Source organism: Balaenoptera musculus, chromosome 10 (assembly GCF_009873245.2).
Source record: "Balaenoptera musculus isolate JJ_BM4_2016_0621 chromosome 10, mBalMus1.pri.v3, whole genome shotgun sequence".
NCBI classification, from domain to species: domain Eukaryota; kingdom Metazoa; phylum Chordata; class Mammalia; order Artiodactyla; family Balaenopteridae; genus Balaenoptera; species Balaenoptera musculus.
In genome coordinates, this window is record NC_045794.1 from 88,393,168 (window position 1) to 88,416,460 (window position 23,293).

Here is a 23,293-nt window from a genome sequence, read left to right on the forward strand (position 1 = left end):
CGGAATCTAAGGGGGAAAAAAAGGTCATGAAGAACCTAGTGGTAAGACAGGAATAAAGACACAGACCTACTAGAGAATGGACTTGAGGATATGGGGAAGGGGAAGGGTAAGCTGTGACAAAGTGAGAGAGTGGCATGGACATATATACACTACCAAACATAAAATAGCTAGTGGGAAGCAGCCGCATATCACAGGGAGATGAGCTCAGTGCTTTGTGACCACCTAGAGGGGTGGGAGAGGGAGGGTGGGAGAGGGAGGGTGGGAGGGAGGGAGATGCAAGAGGGAAGAGATATGGGAACATATGTATAACTGATTCACTTTGTTATAAAGCAGAAACTGACACACCATTGTAAAGCAATTATACTCCAATAAAGATGTTAAAAAAAAAAAAATCTGTCCGCTGAGGTTTAAGAATACCCAGGCGAGACTTCCGAGCGACACCAGGGGGTGCAGTTTCCAAGCTCCGCCTCAGCCACATCCGGGTTCAACCGCAGGTTCTGACCGAGAGCAAGCGGAACCTTTCTTCCGCGCCTCCAATTAAGTTGCGCGGCGGGGACTATTTAGGCCACCGCGCACCGCTCTCCCACTGCGCACGGGTACAGCAGTTTGCCTGACGCAGCGAACGCGCGCGTGAGGGTTCTGTTTGCTCCTTGCTTCGTCGTGAACAGCATGGACGTGCTTGCGGAGGAGTTTGGGAACTTGACCCCGGAGCAGCTGGCTGCGCCGATCCCGACTGTAGAGGTGAGGGCAGGGCAGGCGGGGAGCGGAAGAGAGGCTGGGATGCGTCCTCGGGAGGCGTTGCCCGGAGAGCTCTGGCCGCGGAGCGGGGCGGGCCGCGGCTCCCGCGCATGCTCAGAACTCCGCGCGTGCTCGGGGCTCCGCGCGCGAGTTCTCTCCGCAGCCGGCCACCGCTTGTGCGTGCAAGGGTCAAGCTCAGGGGAGATGTCAGCCGCCGCACAGACCTAGCGGCCCCGCGCACGGCTCTCGGGTTGGAAGCATTCTCGTGTTCGTGTGTTGTCAGGGGAGGACTGACTCTCGCCCACCTTGGGGGACGTATTGCATCTTTGACGGCTTATAAAGGGATAATGAGGTCCAGGAAGCTTAAGCCACTTTGGTGAGGTCCCACAGCTGGCTGTGGTGGGAAAACCAGATCGTCTGAATCCCAGGCTAGTAATTTCTCCTTTTCACCCGGAACTCAAGTTTGGGCTGCAGGAGTATTTTAAACGCCGAGAAAATTTACTCCAAATTTTGCCTAGGTGTTTTCGGGGGAGTAGCCCCGTAGCTTTCATCAGATTCTCAGGAGTTAAGGATAACTGCCCTACAGTGAGCTGCCTAATGAAGTTCAGATGTTGACGTAATTTTATTTTCTGCAAAGGTACATATAACTTCTCTGGGCCTCAAAATCTTAGTTGGCATGGGATGGGAAGTGGAGAAATAGTCAAGGGAGAGATTCAGGTAGAGGGAACAGGACACTGGAAGCCTGGAGGCAAGACCATCTGTTTTTAAGGAATTAAATCCAGTAGTACTGGAGTGAAGAAAAGTAGAGGAGAGATTAAGGGTGACAGATAAGGGTCCTGATTATGAAAGGTTTTGTTAGACATCTAAAGGAGGCCTGGGATGCCATTGACAAGTTTAAGGAGGAGAATGGCCGACAGGATCAGTAAATCTATTTCTTTAATAATTATTCGGCAAATAAAGGAATTACAATCAGTCTGTTAGATTCAATCTGTGCGTGCCTGCAATACACTGCTGATCTTCATTGGGCAATACTGGATTTTTAACTTTTTCTTTTTTTTAATTGAAGTATAGTTGATCTGAATTTTTAGCTCTTGAACAGCTATTTAAGAGCCAGCATTTACTGAGCACATATGTGCCAGCTCTGTTCAAGCCTAACGAGCATTATGTTATTTAATCATCTGAAGCAAGTAATATTTTTGCCCCATTTTGCCAATGAAGATTTTTAAGGCCCAGAGAGGTTAAGTAACTCACCCAGTTTCAGAAGGCTGTTAAATGGCTGATTTGTATTTTGGACCCTGGCAGTCAGACTCCAGAGCCCTCATCCTTAACTGCTGACTGGACTGCTTCTCCAAAGAGCTGAAGGAATAAGGCTAAAGGATTTCTGTTTCTCGTCTGAATTTGCACAGCTGTGAAGGGACCAGTACTACATTTCCAGTCTTCTGATTCAGGAATAACAGTTCCTTTTTCTGGTCCTCTGCATCCAATCCACCGTCCCATCTTAAGGGCCCCCAACTACAAAATGTACTCAATTTTGAAACTTCATTTCTCCTGTTCTCCAAGTCTGAACCACTGTCATCTCTTATTTCCTAGGCTCCTGACTTGTTGTCCCATTCCAACAGTCTGTTCTCTGCTCTGTAGCCAGAGCCATCAGTTTAAACAGGCAGATATGATCACGTTACTCCCTTGGTTAAAATTCTTCAGTCTGCCCATTGCTCTCAGGGCAAAATCTAAAGTCCTTACCATATTTATATGAGTCCTTTTCTCATTCTGGTCACTGCTTACTTATCTAACCTGTTTCTCCCCACCCACGGCCCCCAGATCTCCTCAAGATCTTTCTACTCTCCTCATATAGTCTTCTCTGATCTTTCTCGCATTCTTCTTTGTAGATTTACATACAGTAAAATGCATGAGTACTAAGTGTTCATTTACATTAATTTTGACATTTATGTATACCCAAATAACTAGCACCCCATACAAGATATAGAACATTTTCAGCATCCCACAAAGTTCCCTTTTCAGTCTGTGCCCTACCACACCTTTTGATTTCTATCATCATAGATGAGTTTTGCCAGACTCACTTCTTTTTTTTTTTTAACATTTGACTTTTTTTAGCGTAGTTTTAGGTTCACAGCAAAATTGAGAGGAAGGTATAGAGATTTTCTACATACCCCCTACCCCCACCTACCTTTTTTCTTGAAAAATGTTTTTACTTTTTCCAGGTTGTCTGCCTCCCTCTCAGGCCATTCCTCAGTCTTCTTTGCTAGATGTGCTTTCTGCTCCTCATCTCTAAATGTTGGAGTGTTGTTGCTCTCACTTCATGGAACTCTTCTCCACCTATATACTCTGTAGGTGATTTCATCTGTTACACGGCTTTAACTACCATCCATTTGCTGACCTCTCCCTGATTTAGATCTCCAGGCCACTCTCTTCCCAAGTTCCAGACCTATATTTGTTGTCTATTTGGCATCTCCAAATAGACAAATGGATATCTCAAACTTAACATGCCCCCAACCGAACTCCTGATGACCCCTGCACACCTAAACCTGCTGCTCTGACAGCATCCAGAAATCCAGCATCCTCCTCATCTCCAGAAATGGCAACTCGAAGGTGTCAGTCTCAACTCCTCTTTCTCTCAGAGTCTCCATCGAATCTACTGTCAAGTCCTGTTGGCTCTAACTTCACATTGAGTTTCCTAGCCAGCAGTTTCTCACTACCCATATTGTTATCGGCCTGGAGTATTGCAGTGAACTCCTAAATGATCTCCCTCCTTCTAACCTTGCCTGTTCTCACCCCAGCAGCTAGAGTGATCCACTTAAAATGAGTCACATCATCTTGTCACTCTTTTGCTCAAAACCTTCCAATGCTTCTCCTGTTACTCAAAGTAAAAAAGTTTACAGTTCTTGGAAAGTCTTACATGATCCTGGGGCCCTTACTCAGAAACTGTGTATTCTTACTTAAGACTCAGGTCTAACCGTTTGTCAAATTTCCCATTAGCAGATTAGATACCATTCATGAAGAGTCTTATCATGGTAGGCTGTTTACGACCTCAGGAAGGTGTGATGAGCAGGCCTAAGAACTCAAGAAGTGTGGCAGTTTGCAGCCATTTAAAGTAGGAGGTGGGCACCATGTGATATCCTTCTGCAGCCTGAGCTCTGACCAGGCACTAGTTGAGAGAAAATAAGGGGGAGAAAGAACTCCCTTTGTGTTGAGAGACCTAGCTTCCACACCAGACTCTCTGAAACTTACCCTTCCTCAAACTGGCAAACCCTGCTTACTCAGGAAGTGTCATGAGAATAAAATAAAGATGAAAAGTACTTGGAATCTTGAGTGACCAAGAAGAGATTAAAGTATATTCTATTCAAGAAATCTGTGGTTTATATATACTTGTGTGTGTACATGTTTGTATACATGTACACAGCACATATATGATTGCCATAAAAGTGGCTGCAATGTAAAAATTGTTCTTTTTGTTTTCATTTACTTTCTTTTGCTTACTGTGATGAAGTGAGTCATTTTGGGTACATTAAAATAACTTCTTATGAAAATATTGTGATTGCTAGCACAGAGTTCTGATACTTTTATTGTTCTGATTCACAGGAAAAATGGCGGCTGCTTCCAGCATTTTTAAAGGTAATTAATATTTAATAATAATTAGTTGTTTTTCCAATGAAGAGTCAAGAAATAAGCCTTTTTTAAAATTAATTTTTTTTCACCATCATTTTTTGACTTTGTACAACTGTGTGCTTTTCTAGGTTTTAGAAATACAAGAAATTATAAGGCAGTATCCCTATCTATAAAATACTAGTTAGGGGATTGCTAATCTTATTTTAGAGATAGGAAGTAGTATACATTGTAGCATGGCACATGAATAATACAAACCAAAGTGCTGTTGGCAAGAGTGATGCCACAAGTGGTCAGAGAGGGCCTCCCAAAGGAGGTGAGATGTAAGCCACATCTTAAGAGGAAAGGAATTAACTGAGCTGAAAGGTAGGGTGCAGGGAGCATGGCTTAATAAAAGTGCTCAAGAGGAGCCTCCACGGGGTCTGTAGGAAACAGAGTCCAGTCTGCTTGGCTGGAACCAGTGAGTGGCTAGACAGAGGAACTACAGATTATAAGGTTCCTATTATTATTGAATTTCAGTTTTAAAGAGCTTATGCTGAGTAGTAGCAGGTTCCACAATGATAGACCACTTGACACACAGTAGGATGGTTATAGTCAAAAAAAGAAAGACAGCAGCAAGTGTTGATGAGGATGTGGAGCAATCAGAACCCTAACGCTCTACTGATGGGAATGTAAAATGTTGCAGCCGCTTTGGAAAACAGCCTGGCAGTTCATCAAATGGTTAAACATAGTTACCGTCTGATCCTGGGATTCTACTCCTAGGTATTTACTCAAGATAAATGAAAACATATGTCCATGCAAAAACTTGTACACAGATGTTCATAGCAGCATTATTCATAATAGCCAAAAAGTGTAAACAACTCACATGAACATCAGCTGATGGATGGATAAATAAAATATGGTATATCCATACAATGGAATATTATTTGGCAATAAAAAGAAATCAAGTGCTGACATATGCTACAACATGGATGAATGTTGGAAGCATCTCACTAAGTGAAAGAATGAAGAGTTGAAAAATGAGTAGAGTTTTGTCCAACTTAGTTTTCTGTTAATAGGCAGAGGGGAGAGTGCTGGGAGTTGAAGCTGGGAAGCTGTCAGGGCCAGATTTCTGACCAGATTTTATGGTTAAGGAATTTGATGTGAAGGATTTTGGCTTTTCTTCTAACAGCAATAGGAAGCTCTTGAAGAAGTTTTAAGTAACCAAAAATGAAATAAAATGATAGTAAGGTCAAGGGAAGTTTTTTTGTTGTTGTTGTTTTTAATTATGACTTTTTTTCTTTTTCAAAGGGAATATATATATATATATATATATATATATATATGCATAAGCAGAGGAGAAGGGGTAGGATTTATGATTCAAAAAAGAGGAGACAGTTGGTGGTATGTGGTCCAAGAAGAGGTTGTCTGCTACATATTGGCATTTTCCATTGGCACTTGCCATCTACCTCTACAAGGATTAAATCATGTGCTACTGCAGCTGCTGACTTTCAACACCCCCTGAAAGGAGTTCAGGTGGAGAGCAGAAATGAAGCACTGTGTGCTCTGGGAAAAACTGGCAAAACAGGTCTTCAGAGAGTTAGATATATATTTTTTAAAATTTATTTTATTTATTTTTATTTTTGGCTGCGTTGGGTCTTCGTTGCTGTGCACGGGGTTTCTCTAGTTGTGGTGAGCAGGGGCTGCTCTTTGTTGCGGTGCACGGGCTTCTCACTGTGGTGTCTTCTCTTGTTGCGGAGCACGGGCTCTAGGTACACGGGCTTCAGTAGTTGTGGCTCATGGGCTTAGTTCCTCCGCGGCATGTGGGATCTTCCTGGACCAGGGATCGAACCCGTGTTGTCTGCATTGGCAGGCGGATTCTTAACCACTGCACCACCAGGGGAGCCCGATAGTTAGATATTTTCAGGAGCCAATTTTATGAGCCCAATTCTTGTATCTCCTCATATCTAGAAAAGCACTAATATCCTTCATGGTGACGTCTGCTCCTCGTGACTAGCAGTAACCTTCACGAGACTAGGAGAAACCTTCTGTAAAAAATATGTGCTTGATTGCATGTATTCCCCCTTCACCAAAATCACATATATACTGACCTTACCCCCTGCGTCTTTGGAGCAGTTTCTCAGAGCTGTCTGGGATGCTGTCTCCCGGCTGCAGTCTTCATTTTGCCCCAAATAAAAGTTAACTTGCAATTCTCATGTTGCGCGTTTTTTTTAAGTCGACAGTTACTATGGCAACCATGAAGGGACTCGAACCTTCAATCTTCTGAACTGTCGACTAGAATATTAGTGCTTAGATGGCAGGTGCCAATGGAAAATGCCACTTTGTAGTTGACAAGGTAGAGAACTTAACAGAGACATGAGACTACAGCTATTTCATTCATTTAAAGTTGGGGTTCTCTTTTACTCAGACCACCTTGAAATATATTTGTCCAAGAACAAAAATATAAAGATTTTTAATACGTAACTGAAGACAGGAACTTGAAGCTTGTGAGGCTGCAGTGCTGTGGGCAGGTAGAATCAAGACTTGGAACGTTAGGTTGGGGTGACAGCAGTGAAGAGGGACTCATGTAAGTCCCTGTTAGTTTTGCACAAGTACCAAATGGGGTGTGCTTGACTTAATAGCGTTCTTTTGTGAACATAAAAATTACCTTTTGAGTTTTAGTTGATCAGCCTGTAATGTGACCTTGTTTTTTAGTAGCAGTGGTAAACTATCCAGAATGAGGGAGGTACGTAGTAGCCCCACTGTACACTGGTCAGACTGTGGAGGATTGTCAGTGAGTTCAGGGCATCCATGTGATGACAAAGTGGAGCGCACTCAGGAGCAGTTCATGGGCTGCTGAAGGGTCTGGAAGGCATGCCTGCGGAAATAGTGGAAGTGCCTGTTCAGCCTGGAAGTGAGAACATGAGAGAGAGATGTGATAACTAAACAGGCTGTGGTAGAGCAGGCATTTTCTCCAGAAAAGACAGTTAAGCCCAAGAGGTGGAAACTGGGGGAAGGCAGACTGCAGATCATTATAAGGGTGAATTTTTCCCCTAACAATCAGGACTATTTCATAACAGGATGGCTGCTTTGTAAGCCAGTGAGATCCTGACTAAGGAGGTGGAATTAAAGCAAAGGCCCTGTGATTATCTGTCTGTTGAGAGTGTTCTAGAAGTGTTGAACTAATTGTGTTTGAAGATTAATGTAAAAAGATGAACATGTTACAGTCCTTTAAATCCTAAGACTGGATTCTATGTGTTTATCGTTTCAGTGTTTTTCATAGCGCTTTGTGCAGCCGTACTGACTTCTGAGATGAAAGGAGGTCACTGCCAGCTGACCGATCTTAGGTCCCTGATGTTCACTCTGCTTCCAATTTTAAATGCAATTCTTTTTGGTTTTCTTAATAGAGATCCTTGTTTTTTCCCTTCATTCTTCTAAAAGTGATTTGAAAGACAGATATGTGGAAATCATAAAACGGCTTACATAGGAGCAAGACAAGAAAGAAAATAGACGTTGTTTGAGGGTTGAAGAGATGATGCTCAACTGCTGTATTTTTTTCTTGGATTTTTTTTGTGAATTCAAAGCACGTAGAGAAAATCCTGCCTTATTTGTTAGCTCATGGGGAGTCATTAGGTATATTCAGGTACTCATATCTTGAATTCCAAAGGTCAGATTGTTTTTCAGGGAGGAAAATTTGAGGGTGTTCTAGTAAGATGGAGGAGAGATGGAATGAGGACACATAAATGTAAAGCTTTGCTAAGTAAAATTCATGGATTTTTTTTCTCACTTTGGTTTTGAGGAAAATTTATGGATCAGGTGAGATCCATTGTGTAATCTGCTATTTTGTTGCTAACCTACTTTTTACTTTTTATCTGTTTAGGTGAAAGGCCTTGTGAAACAGCATATAGATTCATTTAACTATTTCATTAATGTAGAGGTAAGCATCAGATCTTGGAAAAGGATATGGTTAAGAATTAACTGGAAGCCAGAGTCTTTCCTCATGTTACTCTTTCCCCTGCAGATAAAGAAAATAATGAAAGCCAATGAAAAGGTTACGAGTGATGCTGACCCCATGTGGTACTTAAAGTAAGGAATCAACTGCTCTTAATTTGCTATTTTGATTATGTCTAACATTTTTTTGTAGTGAATGTAGTTGCTGTCAAGACTCTTAACATAATTCTCCTTTTATCTGTTTAATAGGAAGATATTTATCAAATGCTTAATTTTTAATTGGTAAGCTAAGGATAACAGGTAGTTATGAGTGAGAAGTTACTGAAACTATTAGGTTTAAACTTTCTTAAAAACAATTTTAGAGGAAAATTACAAAAATAGGACAAGGAGTTCCCATGTTACACTTCACCCAGTTTATACTAATATTAACATCTTACGTAGCCATAGCATAATTAGCAAAACTAGGAAATTAGCACTGATAAAATACTGTTGACTAATCTACAAATCTTAGTTTTCCCACTAATGTCCTTTTCTGGTCCAGGATTCAATCCAGGACCTGCATTATGTTCATATGTCATATGTCTCCTTCATCCTCTCCAATCTATGACAGTTCCTCAAACTCTCTTGGTCTTTCATGACCTTGACACTTTTGAAGAATTCTGGTCAGTCGTTTTGTAGAAAGTTCTTGATTTGGGTTTGTACGGTATTTGCTCATGGCTACATTGTGTTATGCCTTTTTGTCCAGAATACCACAGAAGCGATGCTTCGTGTCATTCTCACTGTACCATATCAGGGGGTACAGATGTCAATATGTTTAACGGCTGGTGATTTTAACTTTGTTCACTTGATTAAGATGGTATCTTCCAGGTTTCTCCACTGTAAAGTTACCAATTTTTCCTTTAGTAATTAATCACTATCTTATAAGGTGATCCTTCGAGACTATGCAAATATCTTATTTCTCATTGCACTTTACCCACTACTTTTATTTTTATTTTTTTTATTTTTTTATAGCTACTTTATTTATTTATTTATTTATTTATTTATTTATTTATTTATTTTGGCTGTGTTGGGTCTTTGTTTCTGTGCGAGGGCTTTCTCTAGTTGCGGCAAGTGGGGGCCACTCTTCATCACGGTGCGCGGGCCTCTCACTATCGCGGCCCCTCCCGTTGCGGGGCACAGGCTCCAGACGCGCAGGCTCAGTAGTTGTGGCTCACGGGGCCAGCTGCTCCGTGGCATGTGGGATCTTCCCAGACCAGGGCTCGAACCCATGTCCCCTGCATTAGCAGGCAGATTCTCAACCACTGCGCCACCAGGGAAGCCCTACCCACTACTTTTAGCATGCATTGATGATTGTTGTAGCAATTACCTACAACAGTAATGGCTGTGGTGTTTACCTATTGGCAAGTTTCTATTTCCATCATTCTTTCTACATTAATATTAGAATTCTACTGTGAGGAAGAACTTTTTCTTCCCCTCATTTACTCTCTATCCGTAATTTTATTTGTATCAATATGAACTCATGGATGTTTATTTTATTCTATGCATCATAATCCAGTACTATCATTGTTTTATTTCTCACATTTTCCCAAATTTGGCCATAGGGAGATTCATCAAGTTGACTGCTGCATCCTTTCAACGTGCCCCTGTGAATTTTCGAGCCCTCCTTTACTTCCTGGTACCATGAGATGTGGTTCATCTTGTATTTTTCCTGTCCCAGCGTGGAATCAATCATTTCTCCAAGGAGCTTTAGTCTCTTTTATTGGAGAGTAGTGTTTAGACACCAAGATATGGGTACTAAAGTCTCAGTAGACAGAGCTATATTTACTTATTTATTCAATCCTAGGATATACATAAAGTAGTTTCAGAATTGTTAATTCATCACTCTGTGAGAATAAAATTTACTAATATTTGTATACTGCTTTTCTGTCTTTGCTGTATCCAATCAAAATACTGTTTTCTAAAGTTACTCAGGTTAGTTATTTTCTTTCTTACCTGTTCAGTGCCGTTATATTATTCATTTGTAGTGCAGTAAGGTTTGTGTTCCATTTTGGGTATGTGAGACATTATTATGGTTGTAAGAGTTAGACCTATAGAAAAAAGTCTATTCAGAAAATTGTCCCTCCCCTTCCAGGTCTTCCCACCCTGTTCCCAGTGCTCCCTGTAGGTAACCAGTCTCATTAGTTTCTGCTTTCTTCTTCCTGTTTTTTTTGCACAAATGAGCACATATATTTTTTCCTCTTATATCCTTTCTTATGAGAATGGTAGCATACTATAGCTACTCTTTTGCATTTGCTTTTTTCCTTAAGTATCATTTGTAGGGAGCTATAGTTTCAATAGTTTTGTAAAGAGGTTTACAGTATCTTTTTTTTTAAAGATAACTTGATAGCATTTTCTCTCCTTTGTAAACTGTGTGTTCTATGACTTTAAGATCTCCAATTATAATTTTTGAATTTGTCATCCTCTGCAAGATAAGCATTTGTCAAAGGGCAATCTTGTATTCAGGAGGAAAATAGCTTGATTGTTTATATGTTCTTTGAAGAACTGTAATTCGTTCTGGAATAACTTGCTTTTCAGATATCTTAATATCTATGTCGGGCTTCCTGATGTTGAAGAAAGCTTCAATGTAACTAGACCTGTGTCCCCTCATGAGGTAATTATCAACCTTAATTTAATTGGATTTGTTTGGTTTAACTGGAAGAGTCAGTGCCCTTAAAATATATTCTTAAAAAATGATTTAAAAATGGGAAAAAATCTCTTATGAGACAAGATAACCAAAATAAATAAGCACCTGTATAATATCATACTATATTAGGAAACAGTTTTGTACTAGTTGGTTTATTATTTAATCCTAGTTAACTTGCACTGTTAGGTCGCTGTGTCTTATGTCCTGTTTCTGAGTTTTTTCATGGTCTCTCCACCCCCCATCCTTGCTGACCACTGGTGTCTGGTGCGGTGTGCTGTTCACTGCAGGGGTTTCTCGCTTAGCACGTATTTTGAGGGTCAGCAGTCCTTGCGTTTGCAGAGGGACTGAGGACAAGGATCTCACAGTCTAGCAGAAGAGGCAGAGGAGAAGAAAATGTAAATGCCAGGGTTTTAAAAGAGCTACAGACAACGGCTTTTAGAACAGTCCTGTTTATTGGCTTTTAACAGATTCTAGATTTCTTTTCAAATTCTTCCGTTTAGTGTCTATAATTGGGCACTGATTCAGGAAGGAAAATGATCTTTGTAGATTTTTCTGGTTTGTGTTAATGTACAGCTAAAATAGCAATTAGGGAACATAGCACAGGAATCTTTAGTAAAGAACAAGTAAGGTGTTAGAATGCTATGGTTGTTGTCTAAGCAAGGTGAAACAGGAAGTGTGATCAAGTAACCAGATACTTTATATAGGTAATTTTGGTATTAATCACCGAGTATTGATTGAATATTTATTTTGTGCTGCAAAATTGGGAGATACAAAAGAAATAAGACATAATATCTTTGCTCAAGTTCATACCCTTGTGGATTAAAATAACAAAACAAATGAAACAGAGACACCAGGGTTTGCAGCCTAGATGGTAGGTAAGGCAAATATGTGACGTTGGATTGAACAGGGAGTAGTGAGGACTGGATGTTGGGAACTGTGTGCCCCGATTTGGCTTTCCCCACCTCCACTTTCCATTTGGCTAGAACTTTCCAATTTTTCAAGAACTAAACAGCCAATTAACAATTTCCAAGTCACCTTCTAAACTAGTATTATTACTGGGTTCAGAGAAGGGAGAAGACGAAGAATTCAAAGTAGTTCAAGAAGGCTGAAGCCACAGTTGTCATTATAATAATTATTCCTGATGTTGAAGAAAACACAGGGGTATTACTGCAATTAGAGAAAGAGGGTGCAGAGATTTCTTGGAGGGATACTGACTCTTAGAGAGATGGGGAGCGTGGGGGAGCAGGTGGGTGGGCAGTCATGGGACCCACAGCAGGACTGGGGGCGCAGGTACTGCAGGCTCTCCCCACACAGCCCTATTCCTGTGGATAAGAGGGAGTTCGAGGGGGACAGAGGGGCCCCCAGAAGTAGTTTGGGGCCCCATGTTTACCACTTCTGTCAAATTTCATTTCCATTTGAAGGGATGAGTTTGTTAAGACCCATGAATGTCTGCCTATCATGGGTGTTACATTAGTTTTATTAACAAAAACAAAATAATATTTATATAGTACTCTGTACCAGGCACCATTCTAAAAATATATACTCATACTCTTGGGAATTAAAATTATTCACATTCCCATTTTACATATGAGGAGACTGAGATGCAGAAAGGTTATTTAAAACTTAATTGGTAGAGCCAGGATTCGAGCACAGAAGATAGAGTCCACACTCCGATCATCATGCCACCCTACCTTTGGTCAGACCTGCAGGAGGCTTGATATAATTAAATGTAAGGTAATATACTGGTCAATAATAGGACTATATAATATTTTTAAATCCTAGGCACTGTTAGGCTAGAAAAAGTTTGTATCTGTCTTTGGTGCAGTAAAAGCCAGGGAGAGGATTCAGCATCATGAATTGTATGGTTGAGGTTCAGAGAAATTCTCTTTTTGAGACTGCAAGGCACCTGGTGACCATCAATATAATAGAGAAGTCATCGGAAGATTCTGATGGGGTTTTCTGATCATGGCCCAGGCAAGGGCTTCTCTTAATGAGTCATCACCACGTGAAAGTAAAGCATGCACCAACAATTTCTAAAGTTCCGCAAGTGACTCAGAAATTGTTAGAATGATGTGTTGAGTGATTCAGGCTCTGACATATCCCTTGGAAAGGAATTTTGTGATATAGTTTAGTTTGTTTGGAGAATAAAAGGAAGTATAGTTTAATTCTTTTAGTGTGTGCGTGTGTACATACTTCAGTTATTATTATACTGGTTGTTAACCATTTTGAATAAGCCAGCCACATTGATGACTTTCCAAGGACCCAGTTTGCAAAGGATGATCTGATGGCTTCAAAGATAAGGGAGCAGACTGATGATGGCATCAGATCAGTGAGAAGAAAATCAGTACCAGATTTATTGCCCCATTTCTGGGCTGGCAGGGGTGGGGATGCTGTGGCAATGTCTAGATCCATGGCTGGCATCGTCCCCTCATGGAGAAGGTAAGCTTGTACCTCCCAGTGCCCTTAAGGCAGCGCAGGGGGCAGCTGTGTTCCATGGAGGGATCAGAGTCCAGCATGGGCCATACGTCTACTCGAGAAGAGCTCTTTGAGGCTGCCAGGATCCTTTCTTTTCCAGAGAGGAGCCGTGATTGTCTGATTCTCTTTTCAGTGCCGGTTGCGGGACATGACGTACTCCGCCCCCATCACAGTGGATATTGAATACACCCGAGGCAGCCAGAGGATCATCCGCAACGCCTTACCCATTGGCAGGTGAGGACTGACACCTCCTGGAGCCTCGCGGCCAGCATCGCGGCCCCGTGAGGTGACCGCGAGCAAGTACTAACGCTCTTCTCGCCCTGTTCCCTCATCTGAGAAATGGGGGAGATGGAGCCTACTTCACGGGGTTGTTTTATGGGTCCAGTGAGTCAGCACATGTAAAGCACTTGGAGCAGCGTCCATCACGTTGTTGTGGTTGTTATATTTAAATTGTGAAAGCTTTTCTATAAAGTTAAGGAAATTGCTTCCATTTCCTCCTGTAACTCCAGGCTGTTAGGGAAACATTGGGTAAGATGGCATTTCACTGAACTCTCCTGGGCTGGTCTTCTTGGTGGATTCTTACATATTTTGAATTTTCCTGGAAGAATGAGTGTTTATAGCAGTATTTAAGGCAGAAGTTATTTATTTGCCCAGAACAAGTTTGGAAATAATAGATAGCATCAGCTAGCATTTTTGCTGCCTGCTTTTCCTAATTAGGGAAATGTATTGATTCTCCTGTAGAAATGGACAAAATCCACAATATTTAATAATGAGTTTAATAATGATGTTGGACTTTAAACTTAGTGCAAATAATTACGGCTCAAGTGTTCCGCCCCCCTTCAAAAGTGCTAAGAGTTTAATAAACATCCATGTGTTCATTAAATATGCACCAGCTAACTGTCATTGTCTGCACTCTGCTGGGTCCTCAGGTAAGTAGAAGACACTTAAGACATCGCTTGTTTGGCTACATTCTCCTCATTCTTCACTTAGGAAAAGAAGTAGGGATATTAAAATGTTAATCTTTGTCTTAGCATGACTGTTTATCAGTGTTAAGATCAGAGCTTCTCTCTTTCTTATAAATGGACCATACTTGTGTCCAGTTAAATCTTGGACTGTTGCTAAATGATTATCCAGTTTGAGTATTGTGAAAGAAAAGCAGGAGATACTGGAGCAAACCAGAAATACACTTAAGGTTTAGATCCTGGGTTAAAGAGGGGCAGGGAAGGATGGGCATGTAACTGGTATTTGTTGAATACCTACCAGGTGCCAGGTCCTGTGATAGGTGATTTCATTTGTTAGTCCTGCATTCCGAAAAACGACCTCTGTTGATTAGACTGCTTATATCAGGTACTACCATAATTGGAAACATTATCTCATTTAATTGTTTTTTTGAACTAAAAAGTTTTTAGCTTAATCCAAATAATATTTATACTTGGTAGCAAATCAAATAGTACATAAGAACATTTGCTACAAAGCAGGAGTCTTCCTCCTTACCCGCCCTCATCCCTAGTCCCATTCCTGACCTTGTAACCAGCTCTGTTATTTCTTCTGGTTATTACATCCATAACTTTCAATGCTATGCTTATACCTTTTTTTCTTGCTACATCAGTTTTAGACAACTATTTTTTGACTCCTAATATAGAAGGTGTGGATTGGTTTATCTGTATCATTCACTTTCCTTCTCCCTTCCTCTTCCAAATTTTGTTTCTTATTTTTAATTCTTCTTTTGGTTACTCTGGTAATTTTAATATTCTTAAAAAAATTTTTTTTAATATTCTTATATATTAGTCAGTGTCTTTTTTCTTTATTTAAATATTAAAATGAGGACTTTTTTTTTCTGGGTTTTTTGTTTTTGTTTTTTTTTTGGCCATGCCTCGAGGCATGCGGGATCTTAGTTCCCCAACCAGGGGAAACTAAGGGATTGAACCCACACCCCCTGCAATGGAATTACGGAGTCTTAACCACTGGACCACCAGGGAAGTCCCTCAAATGAGGATATTTCTGCCCTACCTTCCCATTATGATTTCTTTTTTAACCTATGAGTTACTTAGAAGACTGTTTTTAAATTTGCAAATTGGTGCTTTACATCAAGTTTTGGAACTTTGTGGAGACCTGTTTCTTTTCATACATGTTTCATGTGTGTTTGGAAGCAAGGGGTATTCTCCAGTTGTTGTGTCACTATGTTTTTCTTTTCGATCAAGCTTGTTAATTGTGTTGTTTAGATATTGTGTCTTCACTGATTTTTTGATTTGTTTTAATAAGTACTAGGAGAGATGTGTTAAAATCTCCCACTACGGTGATGGATTTGTCCATTTTTCTTTATGTTTTTGTGTATTTTTGCTTTTTGAAGTTATGATATTAGGTGCATGGAAGTTTTGAATTGTTAGGTCTTCCTGGTGAATTGAACCTTTTGTTATTGAATATTAGGCATTTATCTTTATCTCTTGTAATATTGTTTTGCGTTAAAATTTATTTTGTGTGCTCTTACTATAGCCACATCTGCTTTCTCTTGGTTATTTTTCTGGCATATCATTTTTTTTATCCTTTTCTTTTTATCTTTATGTCCTTACGTTTTAGGTATGTTTGAAATAAACTGCATATGGCTAGATTTAAAAAAAATTATCCGAGAATGTAGTTCATTTATATTTATTATATGTTACAGATATATGTGGATATACTTCTGTCAACTTATTTTGCATTTTTAATCTGTCCAGCTTTTCATTTCAGTTTTTCTCTTTTTGCCTTTAGGGTTCATGGAAGTTTTTTTTCTCTACTCTCTCCCAGCTGATTTGAAAGTCATGTACAGTAGTTCTGGTTGCTTATGCTTACCTTAGAAATTTTGAATTGCATATTTTACAAAGTTTGAAAATAATATGTTTATTCTTGTGGAAAGGTCATGGACCTTAGAAAGCTTTAACTTGGATCAAATCGACCCTCCTGATATACATGCTTTTGTTATGCATTTTAGTTCTAGCTTGTTTTGTCTTTTTTAACCCATATATTAGAAATTATTATCTTAGAGCTAATATTTGTTTTTACTTACCCACATTATTTACCATTTTCTTTGTTCACTATACATTTTTGCATTTCAGACTTTCTTCAACATTTGTTTTTCATCTTCCTGAAGTATTATCTTTTAGAAAATCTTTTTTTTTTGGCTGCACCGCACAGCTTGTGGGATCTTAGTTCCCTGACCAGGGATTGAACCCACACCCTCGGTAGTGAAAGCGCAGAGTCCTAACCACTGGACCGCCAGGGAATTCCCTAGAAATTCTTTTAGTGAGGGTTCATTAGTAGTAACTTCTTTGTTTTTGTCTGAAAATATCTTTGTATCGACTTCATTCTGAATGGTGACTTAACAGAATACACAAATCTAGGTTGACAGTCACTGGCTTATCACTGCACTGTCGTCTGTTAATTGCATGTGTGAAGTTATCCGTCCATCCAACTGTCGTTCCCTTCCTTTAAAGGCAGGTTACCTGCCATTACCTCTGGCTGGGTTTTAAATCTTCTCTTTGTCTTTGGTGTTTTGCGTCTTGATTATGATGTGGCTTTCTTTTTATTTATTCTGCATAGATATTGTGTGGTTTATGCTTTCATACATTTTTTAGAAGTTCACAGCCATTGTTTCTTTGAATAAGACTTCTCACACATTCTGTGTATTCTCGCTGTGTAGGAATCTGATGAGACATACATGAGGCCTTCTCACTCTCTCCTTCCAGGACTCTGAAACCCTCATATCTTTATCTCTGTCTCTAAAATACATTCTTAATAATTTCTTCAGATCTCTTTTTCAGTTCAGTAATTCTGTCTTCAGCAGCATCAAATCTACTACTCAGCCCACTCCTAGATTTTTAAGTTAAGGCTTACATTTCTCATTTCTAGAAGTTTTGCTTAGTTCTTTTTCAAAATTGCCTGATTAGTTTTGATAGTCTCTTGTTCCTTACACTTTGATTCATTGTGCTGTTTCTACCTAAGGGGAGTCACTTTGTTTACCACAAATGAAGTGTTGCTGCCATTTGTGACTTTCGCTCAGGCTTGTCTGCAAAGTTTAAGGAAACCACACATTTGAGTTTTTGTTATCTGTACCAGAAGAGCAGTGCGCCTGAGGAAATACTTCATTTCACTTGGCTCTTTCATGCAATACCATCCCTCCGCCTTTCCTAGCATGTCAAACAGGAATGCAGACCCCTTGGTGATGTGTGCAGTGCCCAGTATGTATTCTTTTCAGCTTTTTTACCAGTGACAACCTGTATGTGACATTTTCTTTTGTTTTATTTTAAACAGAATGCCCATAATGCTACGTAGTTCAAACTGTGTTCTTACAGGAAAAACACCAGCAGAATTTGCCAAACTGAATGAATGTCCTTTAGATCCAGGTATGTGTGATTTCTTGGATTTGTGCCCCCTTCCTTTTGCTTTTTTTTCTTTTGCTTTTGTTTTGCTCTTGCTGTTGTTTTACCACTTTTCCTCAGAAACAATACCAGCCTTTCTGCTTTATAGTCAACTTGGGTAAAACTTTGCAAACCATTGAGAAATTTGGTTCCAACTTTATTCTATTGGTCTGTATTTTTAAAAGATATACCGTTTCCTCTTTTATTTCAAGTTTAAAACTTTAATACCCCAAGCTCTGATTTATTGCTATGGTTTATCAGGCTTTCCTTTGTCTCTTTGCTCAGTGGTTTCTTTTGGTATGCTTAGAAATTCAAGAGTAATCTCACAAAGTTCCTTGTCTACCTCATCTGAAAAGTCACAAGTAGCTCACTTCAGGCTGTTTTAAATGCCGTATAGGGGCAAAAAATGAAAGTCTTCTGTTTAAATTTTTTAAAGTTATATTTTTGTACTTATTTCTAGGCAGTATTTTTTTTAAGTTTCAAGCTTAGCACTTAACAGAAAGTTCTTTTACTTCCTTAATTCATGTTTCACATTGATTTAGTTTATAGTTGCTCTAATTTAATTCCTTTAAATTTGCGTTGATGTAGAATCCCAGAAGGTTTTGGAAAGAGGTTAACAAAGAACATGACTTTATTAGAAACAGGATTTTGCATAAGTCAAATATATTGCCTTCTTTTTGCTTATATCCTGAAGGTAAAATGAAGTCTCACTTTATCCTGTTCTGAATTGTGTGCAAAAGTGTGTCATAATGTTTTACGAGTTTTATTGAATATCGAATGTTATTTTGGAAACCTAATCTTAATCTGCCATTGTCAATGATATGTTAGAAAACTAAGAGCAAATTTTAGCTTATATTGAAGATTGTCAGTTAATTCTGTGCTTATAAAATCTGAAGACTAATATATTTAACATTTTTTTCATTCACCTCTCATATATGTCAGCTGCCGGTGATCCATAGACCAATAAGATACGTTCCTTGTCTTCAAGAAGCTTATCATCTTGTGGCTCATTTGTATAAAATCATGTGCTGAGACTATTACCAATTCGTAAAACAATATTGACACACCCCTTCGATCTGAGTGATGGCCAGCACCGTGAGGTGATGGAAGAGTGATCAGGAGATCACTGCCATTACTAAATCACACTGTTGGAAGGATAGCTGGTGACGCCTTTCTTGTTTCCCTTGGGCAGGGGGCTACTTCATTGTTAAAGGAGTAGAAAAAGTTATTCTTATCCAAGAGCAGCTGTCTAAGAACAGGATCATCGTGGAGGCTGACAGAAAAGGGGCCGTGGGTGCTTCAGTTACCAGGTATGGATGGCAGGGATGGTGTTCTTAAGAAATATTGATCATTCCATTAGTGTCAGATGATTATCGTTCAATATGGAGGTAGCCAGTTATTTCTCTCCAGTAACAGGCAGTGTAATAGTTAAACTATCTGCATTCAATTAATTGTGTAAGTCTGTAAGCATAGAGTATTGATTTAAACTTTCCAGTGATGAAAGTGTGAGACATTGCTCAAAAGGCCATTAGTTACTTTATTCAAGTTGAACTTTACGTTAATCTATAGCATTAAAGGAACTTTTAAAAAAGAAATTAAAAAAACCACTCTTTAGTTTTTCATGTGCCTTTTCAGTCTTTCACCATTTTACATATGTATTCCTACGCTGATATAATCAGAGACTATTTTATACTTAATGAATTGTATATCATGTACTTAACATTGTATTGTTAGTTTTCTAGGCCAACCTCCTTCATAGTGTACTCATTTTTCTACAACAGTATCCCTTATATCACTCCTGTAACTTCTTTTCTCTGATTTATTATTATGTAATCTGAAATTTGGATGTTAATGAGTTCTGGGAATAAAAAAATGTGGCATAGTTAAAATGTCAGTATGCAACAGAGTTTCTCTTCTGACAACCTACAGTGAACTGCTTAGCTTAGAGTATCTGCATTTTTCTTTCTGGTGGAGAGGCAGCTAACAATAGTGCCCATTTATTGAGCAGTTACTAGGAGCCAGGCAGTGTACTAGGTGCTTTATATATATTTAATTGTCACCTCAGCCCTCCAAGATAAGTGCTGTTATTTCCATCTGAGTAACAGGCCTTGAGCACAGGGTGACATCGATCATGAGGAAGCTAGCATTTGAATCCAGATCTAATAATTCTGCAACCAACATCTTCCTGTTGTACGCAGCTTTTGAAGCCAGGGCAATCAGGATTTGAATCCCACAGCTGTTTACTAGCTATGAGCTAGTTGGGGGAGTAGTTACTTAGCTTCTCTAAGCCTTGGTTTCCTCGTACGTGATTTGGGGGCAACACTTCGAAATAAGTGTTGGTATGTAGGAGATTAGAGCTAGTGTAAGTAGAGTGAGTAACAGTGCACACAGCATGTAGTGGGTGATCAGTATGTGTTATTATTGTGGTTGATTAAAGCTTGGAAATGTTTTTAAATCCACTAGGAAAATTACAGCTAACAGAGATCAATAGAAGGAGATTCCTTAGTTTCTTTTGGCTTCACTGTATACCAAAATTGTAGGTATATTTTATTGGATTATTAGTTTAAAAACTCATAGTATTTATTCATTTCCGTGTAGTTTTCCCATTATAGTGTAGGCTCATTTTGAAGTTTTTCATTTCAAATGTATAAAATTGATCAGAAATACATCCCACACTAGATCAAAGCAATTCAGGTAGAATCAAAGTGAAGTAGGTCAAAATGAATTGGTGATTGTCACTCATACACGCACAAAACTTCCACCATAATCTCAAAGCTAAAGAAACAATTCTAGTGTTTTAAAACGTTGATGGAAGTGGCGGTGGAGGCAGGAGAGGAGTTGTGTAAAAAGACACGTATTTGGAAGGACCTTATTGATCATTGCTGATCAATTGAATCTTATTGATTGGTGGTCATTTGCTACTGCATGTTAACTAGCTTGGAACTAAGTGGGGATGTAGTTCAACCAACTTGTGTTTCCTTACAGCTCTACCCATGAGAAAAAAAGCAGAACCAATATGGCTGTGAAACAAGGACGATTTTATCTGAGGCATAACACTTTGTCAGAAGATATACCCATTGTCATCATATTTAAGGTGAGGCTGCAGGTATCTACTGAAAATTACAAAGAATTCTTTTTATGGTTTATTTTCATATGTAATTAGAAATTTGGAGCATAAGGAGTTCTAGGAGTAAAAAGAGTTGTGGCATAGAGAAGCTCTCAGTATTTAAAATTGAAAGCTAATAAGACTGGAGTTCAGGTACTTTTAAAAGTAGTGATCTATTTTGTTTTTTTTTTAATAGATACATAATAAAGAATTCCAAAGGTACAAAAGGGTATATAGTGATTAGTAAGCCTCCCACCCACCTGTACCTAACCGCAGTTATCCTACCAAAGGATACCACTGCTACTGGTTACTTGTGCACCTCTCTAGAGATAGTCTGTGCATATACAGCACATGAGTATGTAGTAGGTTTCTTTTCTGCTTTTTTTACTTACATACATTGCACACTGTTTTGCACTTAGCTTGTTTTCTTTTTTGTAACTTACATCTTGGAGATAGTGTTATATTAGTTCATACAGAGCTACCATGTTCTTTTTTTTTAAAATAAATTTATTTATTTATTTATTTATTTATTTATTTATTTATGGCTGTGTTGGGTCTTTGTTGCTGCGCGCAGGCTTTCTCTAGTTGTGGTGAGTGGGGGCTACTCTTCATTGCGGTGTGCGGGCTTCTCATTGAGGTGGCTTCTCTTGTTGCGGAGCACCGGCTCTAGGCACGCGGGCTTCAGTAGTTGTGGCACGTGGACTCAGTAGTTGTGGCTCGCGGGCTCTATAGCGCAGGCTCAGTAGTTGTGGCGCACAGGCTTAGTTGCTCCATGGCATGTGGGATCTTCCCGGACCAGGGCTCAAACCCATGTCCCCTGCATTGGCAGGCAGATTCTTAACCACTGCGCCACTAGGGAAGCCCTACCATGTTCTTTTTAACAAAGGGTTCCATTTATGGGTGTACCATAATTTATTTAACCATTCCCTTATCAGTGGACATATACAGCTCTTGCTATTACAAAGCTGCTGTAATATTTTATACAGGGCAAGGATATCTGTAGGCTAAGTTCCTAGCAGTGGAATTTTCTAGGTCAGAGAGTATGGACCAAGTTTTTTATTCTTTTTTATGGACTTCAGGATTCTGGTGAATTTCTTCATAAACACAAATCTTTAAAGCTGATTTATCTTGTTTGTGAATTGTTGACTTAGAACCCAAAAGACATTTTCCCACAGAAATAATGTTTAAATGGTATAGTCTTCTCAGATAATAGTGGCCCATTTAGCCTGCTCTGTGACTTAAATATACATATTCTATGAATGGTTATTTGTAGTATTAGTCGTTAATCAAACAGAAAAATAGTCAGCATTATGTGATACAGTTGATGCTCAGTAATTGCAGATTCTGTATTTGGCAATTCTCCTACTTGCTAAAATTTATTTGTAACCCCCAAATCATCACATGTGGTGATTTTACCATTATTCACAGACACGTGCAGGCACAGAGCAGCGAAAAATTGGAGTCACCAGACTCGTACATTCCCAGCTGAGATCAAACATGGGGATACCATACCTTCTCATTTCAGCTCTCGTACTACAAACAAGTGCCCGTTTTGCAATCTATTTGGTGCCATGTTTTTCAAATTTTTGTGCTTTTTGTAAGCGATCTTTTTGTTTAAAATGGGCCCAGGCATGGTGCTGACGTGCTGTGTAGTGTTTCTAATCACAAGAAGGCTGCAGTGTGCCTTCCGGGGGAAAATGTGTGTGTTAGATAAGCTTCATTCAGGAATGAGTTACAGTGCTGCTGAACACAGTCGCGGTGTTAATGAGTCCACGATGATGTATATTAAATAAGGTGTCTTTAAACAGAACACACGTAAAACAAGGTTCTGCATTGATCAGTTGAAGAAAATGTAACCAGAGGCTCACAAGAACCTAACTCTGCATTTCTCCTGGGAACAATGTTTCACTGTTCACTAATTCAGTGTCTGCAGCAACTTTGCAGAACATGAGGTATATGGGTATAAAATGAATCTTGACAACTAGGTTGATTGAAATAAAGAGCTCAGGTTATTTGAGGAATTACTGAAAGATACTGGGTAATTCAGATAATTTTAGAGGTTGATAAGCCGCCAGTTGTTCATAGGTATTGAATGGATATTGACAGGTCAGGTTCATTAACTCAGGGCGTATCCATATTCTAAAAGCAATTACAAGAAGGAGGTTGTAGGAAATTTTCTTAATGCTTAGTATAGCTTAATGTGCTTTTGAGTTCTCTAAGTGAGATGATGCCATTTATTTTCTTTTTAGGATGATGGTGATGACCATAACAGCAGTACCATTATATCGAGGGGGCCAGAGAGAATTCTTAAATTTACTTTTTTATTACCTTTCTTCAAAGTTTATA

General features: G+C 39.3%; 1 protein-coding gene across 2 annotated transcripts in view; it reads left to right on the forward strand.

Annotated features, from left to right (window-relative positions):
• The first annotated feature begins 475 nt into the window (after positions 1-475).
• Positions 476-23,293, forward strand: part of POLR3B (RNA polymerase III subunit B) — a 114,527-nt gene continuing 91,709 nt past the window's right edge. Inside the window, exons 1-9 of one of the 2 annotated variants that reach the window (XM_036866519.1) lie at positions 476-741; positions 4,336-4,368; positions 8,219-8,275; positions 8,360-8,424; positions 10,864-10,939; positions 13,581-13,681; positions 17,735-17,826; positions 19,034-19,151; positions 20,827-20,935. In XM_036866519.1, coding sequence (XP_036722414.1) covers positions 670-741; positions 4,336-4,368; positions 8,219-8,275; positions 8,360-8,424; positions 10,864-10,939; positions 13,581-13,681; positions 17,735-17,826; positions 19,034-19,151; positions 20,827-20,935 — 723 coding nt within the window. In that variant the 5' untranslated portion in view covers positions 476-669. Of the gene's footprint in view, positions 742-854; positions 1,167-4,335; positions 4,369-8,218; positions 8,276-8,359; positions 8,425-10,863; positions 10,940-13,580; positions 13,682-17,734; positions 17,827-19,033; positions 19,152-20,826; positions 20,936-23,293 lie in introns of those variants that run through there. The other variant, XM_036866520.1, reaches the window with a different exon arrangement.